General features: G+C 49.2%; 1 protein-coding gene across 2 annotated transcripts; it reads left to right on the top strand.

Annotated features, from left to right (window-relative positions):
* Positions 1 to 1474: 1474 nt before the first annotated feature.
* Positions 1475 to 10902, top strand: OTUD3 (OTU deubiquitinase 3). Of its 2 annotated transcripts, none has more exons than XM_018924689.3 (8): positions 1475 to 1685; positions 2359 to 2507; positions 3234 to 3346; positions 6801 to 6923; positions 7612 to 7743; positions 8306 to 8402; positions 8644 to 8825; positions 9147 to 10902. In XM_018924689.3, the coding sequence occupies exons 1-8, from the start codon at positions 1516 to 1518 to the stop codon at positions 9318 to 9320; spliced, it is 1140 nt and encodes a 379-aa protein (XP_018780234.1). In that variant the 5' UTR covers positions 1475 to 1515; the 3' UTR covers positions 9321 to 10902. The 2 variants fall into 2 exon arrangements, with proteins under 2 accessions (XP_018780234.1, XP_050838579.1); XM_050982622.1 differs by having other exon boundaries at positions 6783 to 6923.
* Positions 10903 to 11484: the final 582 nt, after the last annotated feature.

The raw sequence follows: 11484 nt of genomic DNA, 5'->3' as shown, positions 1-11484 counted from the left end.
GCGGGAAGAGACCTCAAAGCCCATCCAGTGCCCTCCCTGCCATGGCAGGGACACCTCCCACTGTCCCAGGCTGCTCCAAGCCCCATCCAGCCTGGTCCTGAACACTGCCAGGGATTCAGGGGCAGCCACAGCTGCTTTGGGCCAGGGCCTGCCCACCCCCACAGGGAAGGATTCCTTCCCAATATCCCATCTATCTCTGTTCTCTGGCAGTGGAAGCCATTCCCCCTTGTCCTGACACTCCAGGCCTTTGTTCACAGTCTCTCTCCATCTTTCTTGTCAGCTCCCAGATGAGAAAGGTACTGCAAAGCTGCAATTAGGTCACCTTGGAGCCTTCTTTTCTCCAAACTGAACAATCTCAGTTCTTCCAACCTTCCCTCATGGGAGAGGTGCTCTCTGCTGATCTTGGCCTCCTGTGGACTCGATGTGCAGCAGTTCTGACAGCACCGGGCAGTTTCTGTCACGATACCAGCAGAGGAAACCAGAGTCACAGGCACAGCGAAGCCCTGGTGGCTGCTGCTGCTGGGTGATTCCTTCAGCCGGTTCCTGTGGGACACGTGGAAAAGCCAAAGAGCAGGAGGATGGCAGGAAATCCTCCCCAAGAGCCCAGCTCCAGACAAATCACCCATCTTACTGTGCCCCTTTTCCTGCATCCTGTGAGGTGTCTCCCTCAGTGCTAGAGGAAGCAAGACGCGGAGCTTCACTTTATTACACTTATCACATTTAATTAATCCTTGCTGTCTCGGCTCCGCTCCTGCCCTGCCGCTGCTGTCAGCCCTGTTCCCCTGGTGCCACCTCGCGGGTAGTCAGTCTGCTCACCTCCCTGTTTGCTGCGAGTTCATTTCGCAGCGGTGATCTGGGGCTCAGCAGACACGGCCTGCAGCGCCGTGTCCCGGTGCAGAGCGACAGCAGAAACCGCCCACCCGTGATGCCAGGGCCGGGAGCTGTGCCGGGCAGCAGGGAAATGCTCTTGGGCGAGGGGAGTGCAATTAGCAGCAGAGGCCAATTAGCCGGAATCCGGGAGCTTTTGGTACAACATCGGTGATTGTGGCGTTGCTTTCCGCAGCCTCCCCAGCCCTTCCCCGTGGACGGGAAGTGCTGGGGAGGCTGCGGAAGTGCTTCCTCTAGCACTGAGGGAGACACCTCACAGGATGCAGGAAAAGGGGCACAGTAAGATGGGTGATTTGTCTGGAGCAGGGCTCTTGGGGAGGATTTCCTGCCATCCTCCTGCTCTTGCTCTTTGGCCGCTCCCGGCGCTTGGCTGCACCGTCCTTCCCGGCTGCACCGTCCTTCCCTTCGCCGCTCCCGCTCTTCCATCCGCAGCCTCAGTTTCCCCCCGAGACCCCGCTGTGCCCTCTGCCCTCTCTCCTCTCCTCTGCCCTTCTCCCTCCTCCTCCTCGAGGATGCCCGGGCGGGCGGGCGGGCGCGCGGGCGCTCACGTGACCGCCTCACGTGAGACGCGCCCGGTGCGCGGTCACGTGCCCCGCCCGGTGCGGCAGGCGCGGCGGCCCCGCGGGGATGTCCCGCAAACAGGCGGGCAAGGCCCGGCCCGCCGCCGCCAGGAAGGGCCGCCGGCCCCGGCATTCCCCCGTCGGACCGGCCCCGGGCCCCGCTCCGGTCCACAGTGGCGGCCTGGCCGGGCAGCTCCGGGCCCTTGGCCTCAAGCTGCGGGAGGTGCCGGGAGATGGGTGAGCGCTGCGACGGGTGACCCCAGCAACCCCGGGGATTCTCCCGACATCCAGCCCTGAAGGCTGAGGGCTTCTTCCTTCCCGGGTGATGTGGGCCCGGGGCCGAGGGCTTTCATCGTTCCCGGGGGTGGGGAGCCCGTGTCCCGGGGGCCGAGGATTTTCCCCTCCCGGTTGAAGTGGGCCCTGCGCTCCGCAGGGGTGAGGATTTCCCCGCTGTACTCCTCAGGGGTCTCCGCTGTTCTCTGCGGTTCTACAGGGCCTGTCGGCTCGGCCAGTCCCTGCCTTGGTGCCCAGGGGGCCGGGGGCTCCAGTGTCCAGTGGAACTGAGCGTAGGAGGGTCCATAAATGTTCATATGGAATACTTTCACCCCCTACTTTCCTAGAAGATGTAAAGGTAGTAAAAGTTTCTGCTGAGAAGTTGCTCAGTGGGGCATTTGTTTGTCCTTCGTTGCTTTATGTCCCTTGTCTGGTGTCAGTGTGGGACAGTTTGGTCCAGCAGTTTTACCGTGACACGATCAGTCACACCCAGCCTTTCAAAGCACAGGGAGTGAGCGCTCCTCTGCATTCACAGCCTTGCTAAACTGGGCAGAATGAGCACAGCCCCTTTCCCTGTGACCTGGATTCCTTCTGCTGCCTCAGGCACACCCTCGCATCCTCATTTCCCTCTCTGCAGCAACTGCTTGTTCCGGGCGCTGGGGGACCAGCTGGAGGGGCACTCCCGGAACCACCTGCGCCACCGCCAGGAGACCGTGCAGTTCATGGTGCGGCAGCGCGCCGACTTCGAGCCCTTCGTGGAGGATGATGTGCCCTTTGACAAACATGGTATGGGCTCCGTGGGACGTCCTGGGAGGCATCTGTGTGTCATGCAGCTCCTTACTAAGCAGTTCCTCATCCCAGAACTACCTTAGGGCTCCTCTCTGGTTTTTAGAAACAGAGACTTAACATTATGGTAGTTGTGGTGCTGGGGGAAGGTGAGCTGTTTAATACGCATTGAATTTGTCCCGGACATTATTTAAATTTAGGAGAAACTTGGAGAAGGAAGAGAGTCCAAAAGGCAAGATGTAAAAGTTATGTGCTTTCAAAAGGAACTTAAGAAAAATTGTCTCGTTCTCCTGAGTACTGGTGGGTATTTGGCTGTTTTAGTAAGTGGCTGATTTCTTTGGGTTTCTTTCTCCTTGGTACTCAGTATTTCCTCCTGGGAAGTGAGGGGAAGATCCAAACCAGAGACATATACAGCCTTTGATGTGTCAGGTACCATGGAGATGATGCATGAAGGTAGTTTGGTCATTCAGTACATGGCACTCCTCCTTCTGAGCTAACAGAGCCAGTGGCCTTTCTTTGTCTAAGGGTGGAGTGCCATTTTTAGAGATTTCTGTGGTCCTTTAAATGCATTACCTCATGTTGCAGCCAAATTCTTGTTTCACACGTGGGATTTCCCTTCCAGAATTTATTGGGCTCATGTTGAAAATCTCACCCTTGTTATCCCTCCACTGCTTTTGGAAGTATTAGAAATTAGATTTCAACTCCTGTGAATGTTTTTTCCTTTAGTTGCCAATTTGGCCAAGCCTGGCACTTTTGCTGGCAACGATGCTATCGTGGCCTTTGCAAGGAACAATCAAATGAATGTGGTTATTCATCAGCTCAACACTCCACTGTGGCAGGTGAGACACAAAGCTTCTACGTTTTTGCCTATTTTTACCTGAGGGATACAAATACTGTGGAAAATTCCTGATTTATTAAAAAAGAGCAGTAGCTGCAATGATCTAGGCATGGTGCAGAGCTGTGCTTTGTTTTTGAAGAGGGGGAACACTCGAGATTTTGGCTAGGAGGAGAGGGAAAGAAAGAAAACAGTGAGTGTATGAAGATGGGTATGTGGGGGCAGAGCAATGTGCTTGGGTTTTAAGCTATGACATTCAGTGCCATGCTCTGTCTCCTGAAGGTCAGAGTGCATTTGAGCTGAGTTTTCTGCTAGGAATCCCAGAATGGGTCAGGTTGGAGGGGACCGCACTGGATCATCTGGTCCTGTCTCCCAGCCCTAGCTTCCTCAGCCTTTCCTGGGCATAGAGATGCTCCAGGCCCTCCCTCATCTCTGCAGCCTTCACTGGCCCTGCCCCAGGAGCCCAGGGCTGGACACAGCACTCAGGTGTGCCTCCCAGGGCTGGGCAGAGGGGCAGGGTCACTCCCTGACCTGCTGCCAGTGCTCCTCCCAGTGCACCCCAGGGCCTCTTGGCCCCCAGGACACTCTGCTGGTTCCAGGACAGCTCATTGACCATGGGACCCCCAGGTTCTTCCTGCAGAGATGCTCCAGCAGGTCCCCCCTGCCTGTGCTGGTACTTGGGGCTGTTCCTCCCCAGGGACAGGACCTGCATTGCCCTTGCTGAACTTCAGGTGGTTCTTCCCTGCTCATCTCTCCAACCTGGTGAGTCCTTCTGAAGGGCTGCACAGCCCCTGGAGTTTGAGCTAGGCTTAAGGAAACCTGTGCAATAAGATTCAGGAAGATGGAAATGAAGGTATAGCAGGGCATGCACTGTGTTGGAGTGAAGCTCCATCAATTCTGCTTGGGATGTGGAATGCCAAGGTTTCTGGCAGATGGAGAAACGAGGTTTTCAAATAATTTTTAAAACCTTAAAGTGGTGTTTAATCAGCTCCTGGAAAGAACTGTGTGGTGTGGTTTCCTCTGATCGAGGGGCACTCAAACAAGTAATCCATCAGGTCCCTCGTTTTCTCTTGTTGTTTTTCCATGGCAAGTGGAATGGGTCCATGCTCAGTCAGCCTGGTCCTTGTGCAAGTGAGAACCTGTATTCAAGTCAGGATTGTTTCTGGCCCCTATTTACAGAGAACCAGTGAAGTGTATAGATTAAACAGGGCAATAAAGATTTAAAAAAAAAAAAACAGATGAAAGCTGTCAGTAATGTCTTAACTACATTTAAAATAGTGTCACGTAGATTCCTGAAATCAAACAAGTTTAAACTCTCATTTATGGACAGCCAAGGGCAGAGGGACAGGTGGGTCAAGTACCTGCAGGGGAGGTCGCAGGGGTGGTTTTCATGAGTTGTTCCTCAATTTTTATGCAATTTTTATGTCCTTGATTCTTTCATCATCTCTTATTGACCATGTCAGAGTGTCAATACGGGGCTTGTGATGAGGTTCTGTATTGCCTGAGCAATGCTGCTAGGGAAGGGTTGTTTCAGGCCCATGAGAATGGTGTGAGTTAGGAGAGTTGTGAGTAGTTGTGCCATCATGAAAAGCTCTTTGCAGGTTAACATCTCTGCATGGAATGTTTTGGTCTTTGAACACCCCTTAACTTTTTTGATAATGACTGTAAGTTACAGAATTGTTAAAGTTGGAAAAGACATTTTAAATCATGGAGTCCAACTGTAGACTCAGGTTAGTTGAGATTTGTAGGTTATTTATTTATTGGCTTTTTGGATAACAGGCTGGCTTTTCTCCCCTCTGTTTTTAATCTGCAGCTGTAATTTACTTACCAGTTTCAGTGTATTCATAGAATCAGAAAATCCTTGATTGGTTAGGGTTGGGAGGAACCTTAAACTCATTCAGTGCCACCCCTGCCATGGGCAGGGACACCTTCCACTGTCCCAGGCTGTTCCAGGCCCTGTCCAGCCTGGCCTTGGACACTTCCAGGGATGCAGGGACAGCCACAGCTTCTCTGGGCACTCTGTGCCAGGGCCTCCCCACCCTCACAGGATAGAATTCCTTCCCAATATCCCATTTGTCCCTGTCCTCTGGCAATGGAAGCCATTCCCCCTTGTCCTGACACTCCAGGCCCTTGTCCACAGTCTCTCTCTGTCTTTCCTGTCAGCTTCTTCAGGCACTAGGAGGTCACACTTAGGTCACCCTGGAGCCTTCTCTTCTCCAAGCTGAACAATCCCAGTTCTCCCAGCCTTTCCTCATAGGAGAGATGCTCCATCCCTCTAAATCAATATGGTGGCCTCCTCTGGGCCCACTCCAGAGTGGAAAGAGGCTTCCCTAATGAGAGCTAAATTGGCTAATTTTCAAATCTTTCAAGAGCTTTGGGATTTGTTAGATACCTATTCAAGCTCTGGCAGAGGAGAAATGTTTACCAAGTTTCTACAGTGGAATAATTTAACAGAATAGAAAGCAGGAGTTAAGTGTAATCAAGTGTTGAGTTGGAACCTGAAGGTGAGCAAGTGTAAAAGAGATGAATGGAGAATTATTTGTTGGAAAACCTGAAGTCATTAGTGCAGCACAGACTGCAGACAGAGCTGAAAGGTGCCTTGGTGTGTGGTCTGGGAGCTGAGATAAGGCAATTCACAGACGTAAAAGGATTGGGAAATTCTGGAGCCCTAAGCAAGGAGTTCTGGTCCTTTGCTTGCTGACGTCTGGAGAGCTGTCGGGTGAACTTGGGCTGGCAGGTCAAGCCAAGCTGGTCTGCAAGTGCAGTGGGATTTTCTGCATTCCTGGCAGGAGCTGGAATACCGTGTAGCTCTTATCTAATAGTTTGAGACACTGATAATCAGGGTAGGAACTATTCTCACATCAGTACAGATAATACTCGGAGCAGGAATTTTCTGTGGAAATTGCTGTAACTTGGTGCTGACAAAGCAAAGCAACATTTGGTTGTTAACAGTGCTCCTGAATGGAGTTAATACATTTTCATGGATTTGCTTTTTTTTAAAAACAAAACACAGCTGCTTGGAATGGTGTTAAAACAGCATCTTGTCCCAGCTGCAAATCAAAATTTACTCTGAGTGACTGTTTCCACTGTTGCTGTCACTTGAATGGCCTCTCTTCCCTCGTATTGGAGAGTAAAATGACATGGTACATTCCCTGGGAGCTCTTGTAGAAGTTGGTTCTGGGAAGATTATCAGAAAACAGATAGTTCCTGTGGAAAGTTCAGGAAATAGTTCTGAGCTTTCCACAAAAATATTTTCATTCCACATTTTGTTTGTTCTGAGATGTAATTGCCCAATATTTTACATCTGGCTTTGATACCTTCTTCTCTTCCCGTTTCAATTGCTCCAGCAACCATGTACATCCCGGTGTTTGCCATTGCTGCAAAAGACGAATACGCTGAGAAATCGGGGGCTGAAGCTGATTCCAAATGCTCATTTGCAGTTTGTTTCTTTTGTTGAGATCCGGGGCACAGACAGGAGTGGCGCCAGGGAGCTGCACATCGCCTACAGGCACGGGGAGCACTACGACAGCGTCAGGAGGCTCAGCGACGACTCGGAGGCACCGGCCCACCTGCGGATGGAGGTGGGCTGTGATGGAATGAGCCAGCCTTGGGTGACACACAGGGCTGGGGAATGCTGCCATTTGATTTCCATTCTCATTTGGGGTGGAGGGAGGAGCTGGGTCGCCATGTTGTGCTGGAAGAGCAAAGCCATGAGGTTGTGGCTCATGCTGCTGGCTCTCTCGGGAGGGGCTGTCAAGGAAGATTTCAGCCTCTGGGCTGGAAATTAATTTAAAGTTGATGCTGTGATGTGGGCTGTCTGGAAGCAACCTCCTCTAAATGATGTAATTGTGCACCTCAAACAGAAAAACAAAGGGAAGGGAGGAAAGAGCTGGAAATGCAACAGCTGGATGTAGTTATCTTCCTCATATCTCCTTTTGATGTTGAGGAGTAGTTGTGCTGTACTTGAGGTTCTCTGCACACAGCTGAGGTGTGGTATTGTATTAAAAATAATCCATTTAAAAGCTCATTTATTGTGATTCATGATATTGTAGTACACTGGAGTTTGTTCAGCAGTGCAGGAAATGTGGGAAGCTCTCGGTGGTAGTGGGAGTTACACAGTTTCCAAGAGGGTTTGACATGGGATGTTCCCAAGAAAAGTGTGCCATGATAATTACTGCTGTTAGAATGTCAGACTTTGTTGGATTGCATGCTTGTATGATCTGCTGGGTGTGTGATCAGTGTGATCTGCTGGGCTTTGCTCTTCTTCAGATGCTTTGCAAGAACGATTCCAATAAGGCAGAGGAAGTCAAGCCACAGAATGGTGATTCTGAAGATGAGACTGAGGTGGAGATGGAAGATGCTGTACAAAAAGTGTGCAGTGCCACTGCCACTGGGTGTTCAGTAAGTATCAAGGAGCCTTTCTGGGCTTAATGTTCAAACCTTGATGCATGGAAGTCGTCCTGGGAAAAGTTCTAAAAGCCACTCATCTTGTACAAACTTGAGTACCATGGCCATCAATCGGGGTGCATCTCATCCTAGAATCAACCCTTAAATGCAGGTGAAATACCAACTTTTTTGTGGATGCCTGATAATTTTGGAAGGTTTGTCTTGAGGCTCTCATAAAAATTCACTTGGAAACAAATTCTGTAAGTTCTGAAATCCTTTGGGGGTATTGAAGATTCCAGATAACTGGATAATCTGTGACTCTTGGCTGTTGGCACTGTGCAGGTGCCCAGAACAGAAGGGGCCAAGAGGGAAGCTTACACTGAAAACAGCATATTCCTTTTTTCTCAGAGCTTCAGGTATTTAAGGTTTTCCCCCCTCACCCTTTCAGAAATGAAGCACAGACCAAGTAAACGCTCATAAAAGCAGCAGACTGCTCTCAGTGGTGCGGGTGTTGTTAAGTGTATGTGGGTAAGAGATTTGAACTTCTTCAGTGTTCTCCTTCCCCTCTTGTGGACAGGACATGGATTTAGTAAGCCACATTCTTGAGGTGGAGGGCTACAACGTGGAGTCTGCAATATTTGCCATCTTGCAGGTGAAGGAAGGGGAAGGAATAGGTGAGTGCATGGTTTGTCACCTGGGGCTTCGGGTGACCATGATGTTGGTGTTGGGGACAGGAGTAAGAGAGGTGGGGTTTGTGTGCTGCCACTTCAGCCTTCCTGTGCTCAGGAAGGTTGTTAGTGAGGGCAGCTTCAATACAGCTTCTAAAAAACTCCAGGATTTCTGGGAAAAAGAATTTGCTGACAGTGCAACAGCTCCTGGGTAGAGCATGTTTGAGGAAAACTCTGCTGTTGGCAGGTACTGAGGAGCAGCAGGAGCCCCTGGGCAGGGAGCAGAAATCCTGCAGCAGGACACTGTGGGAAGAGAATGTAACTGGTTCAAGAATCTTTGGAAATCAGAGCTTGCATCAAGGTGAAGCAGAGAACAACAAGGGACAATCTGGATCCAGGGAAGAGAACCGAGCCAGCAGAAACCCAAAGGTGTGTGAGGGGTTTGGCAGCAATGTGAGCACCCTTCAATGATTGGGGCATTGCTTATTCAGCAGCTCTCTTCTCCTTTCAGTTAAAAAGAGCTTCTGCTCACTGCATTTTGTCACTGCTGCAGCTGTGACTGCTCTGCCACAAACATTTCCTGGTGACATGCCGCACTCTTCCCTAAACAACTCCGAATAAAGTCCTGATAAACAGTTAGGAATGTCCTCTGGCAGCTGCCTTGGTATCTGCTTGTCTCCTTTATTACTTTTTCCCAGCTGAGCAGAGCATGTGTGGTTTGAACTTTGTGTTTTCATCCTTCCCTTTCAGGTGGCCAAGAAGCAGAGGAAGGAGCAGCAGCGGCTGGAGAAGAAGAAGCGGCAGGAGGAGAGGCACCGGCAGAAGGTCCTGGCCACCAAGAGGAACAGTGCAGACACCAGGACAGAGACAGAGCCAGCCAGCCACATCACCCTGGTCAAGGCCATGGCAGCCCTAAACATATGACTCAGTGCTCTGATGGGAAAAGCAAATAAAACTGATGAAGACAGAATTCCCCCAGGAGAATTTCCAGGCACCCATGTTGATCTTAAAATCCATCTCTGGGATTTCCAAACACAAAAGAACTTCCTCTTCCTTTGCTTGTGGGGAGGACAATTGCTCATTGATTCTGCATCAACCTGTGGTAAGAAGAGTTGTTTAAATCTAACAGGAAGTAGAGACTTGGCTCTATAATCTTGGAGTTACACAAAGATGAGGACGTTTTCTTCACACAACGGTGGCAGATTTGTTTTGACATTTCTTGATGTGCCTGGTTTTGGGGGTTTTTTTGGTTGGTTTTTTTTGGGGGGGTTTTTTTTGTTTGTTTGTTTTGGTTGGTTGGTTTTGGGGGTTTTTTTGTTTCTTTTTTTTTTGGTTGGTTGGTTTTTTGTTTGTTTGTTTTTGTTTTTGTGGGTTTTTTTATTTGGTTATGCTTGGAGAAGCTTTATTTTACCTTGCTGTCAGGGTATCAGACAATCTCTTAACAAATCTCAACTCAGGAATATCTCTGGTGGATCTTTCTCTATTTAAATTCAAAAAAAGTAAGAAAACAGAGTCCCAGAATCCTTTCCAAAGCAAAGTGTGTCAGCCAGTACTGTGTCAAACAAAACATTCCTCTTTTGTTTGCCATGCAGGAATACAGTGACAAGTTTTAATCTCACTAGAACTTCTGGCATTGCACTGAGCAGGTTCAGAAGTGATGAATACATGGAGGGAGATGGGAATTGCAGCATCCATGCTTGCTGAGGTTTGGGATCAGCTCCTTTAAGTTGAGACTTGTAGTGGGGGGAAAAACCCCAAAACAATAATCCCAGTGGACTCATGAGAATGCAGAGCTGATTCTTCTGATCTGGTAAAATGTGACAGGAACTGGCTTGAAGTTTCTGATGAGTGTTATTACTTGGACACCTGGAATCTTGTCCCTTTGCCCTGTTCCAGAGCTTTTGGTCTATTCCAGCACTTTAGTCCAAGTCAGGAGCTGGACAGGTGTTAGTCTCCAAATGAAATTAGTATAGCCAAAGGACCAAGAGTCCTGGGAAGACGCTTCCAAGCAGCAGTGATCCCTGGGGAAAAAATGTCTATTTCACTTCATAAATGAAGCTTTTTTCCAGGGTAGGTTTTTTTCCTTCTTAAATTCCATTTTAGTGAGGTCACCAAGAAGGATGCACAGCTTGTCTCCTTGTGATGTTTTCCACTGTAGGACTGAGAATTTGGATTGAGGTGAAAGGACTGTGGGATTGATCAGCCTTTGATTTATAGCTCACAGTGTTTCAGCTCCTCTCAGATTTTTGGGCTTGTAACAAGCATTAAGCTTGAAGAAAGCACATGTGCACTTAAAGGAGACACCTCATCAGCCAGGGCAGAGTAAAAAGGATTTTTTAAAAATAAGGAGTGTTGCATTTGAAAAATTATCTGTGCTTAAAAGTTTATAAATCAGCATGGAGATATTAATGGGTTTTTTACTGAACTGCCAAGAACTGGGCTGCTGCTTGGTGTGGTCTGCTGCTGTTACTTGAAGAATAAAAAGGAAGGAGCTCTCCTTTAAGAACTGGTGGTGTAGGAATTCCTTTTTCTCCAAGACAGTAATTTTTACAGTAGTGGAAAAAGAGGTTAGTCACAGCTTAGTGGGGAGAAAGTGCAAGTTCTTTCAGGGGGTGATAAATTGTGACAGCAGGTTTGGCAAGGCAGTGCAGGTGACTGTGTCACCCATGTCCTGCCCTGTCCTGTGTTTTGGTCTGAAAGGCAGGTGTGTTCTGCAGGTTTGAAGAGAGAAGAAGTTGCAGTTGTGCACTGTGAGTAAAAGGTTTGATCTCAATGAATTGGGTTTTTGTCCTATGGAGCCAGAGCTGATAATTGATTTGTTGTTGCCTGGAGCCTGAGAGCTGTGAAGGGAGTTGGTCTGGAGGCCAAGGAGGGAACCCAAACCTCGCCCCATCGTGTGCAGGATGAAAGGAGGGTCTGCAACAGCAGCACCAACAGCAGAGGGAGAGACTGGCCTGCAGCTCGTGGCCTCTAATATATGGAACAAAATCTGGGGCTGAAAATGCTTTCATTTCCAAGTGTAATATGATTAAAATAAACTCTTAATATGCTAAGCTCATAAATCTTGATAAACCAGTCAAATTCCATT

This window comes from Serinus canaria, chromosome 21 (genome assembly GCF_022539315.1).
Source record: "Serinus canaria isolate serCan28SL12 chromosome 21, serCan2020, whole genome shotgun sequence".
NCBI lineage: Eukaryota > Metazoa > Chordata > Aves > Passeriformes > Fringillidae > Serinus > Serinus canaria.
The sequence above is the reverse complement of the archived record's forward strand: the minus strand, read 5'-3'. Positions and strand labels throughout refer to the sequence as shown.

Bases quoted from the DNA above. Each gene is read 5' to 3' on its own strand.
- OTUD3 (XM_050982622.1), top strand. From the start codon at position 1,516: ATGTCCCGCAAACAGGCGGGCAAGGCCCGGCCCGCCGCCGCCAGGAAG. The intron at 3,347-6,782 runs GTGAGACACAAA...GCTCATTTGCAG, and splicing joins TCAACACTCCACTGTGGCAG to TTTGTTTCTTTTGTTGAGAT. The intron at 8,403-8,643 runs GTGAGTGCATGG...TGCTGTTGGCAG, and splicing joins GAAGGAAGGGGAAGGAATAG to GTACTGAGGAGCAGCAGGAG.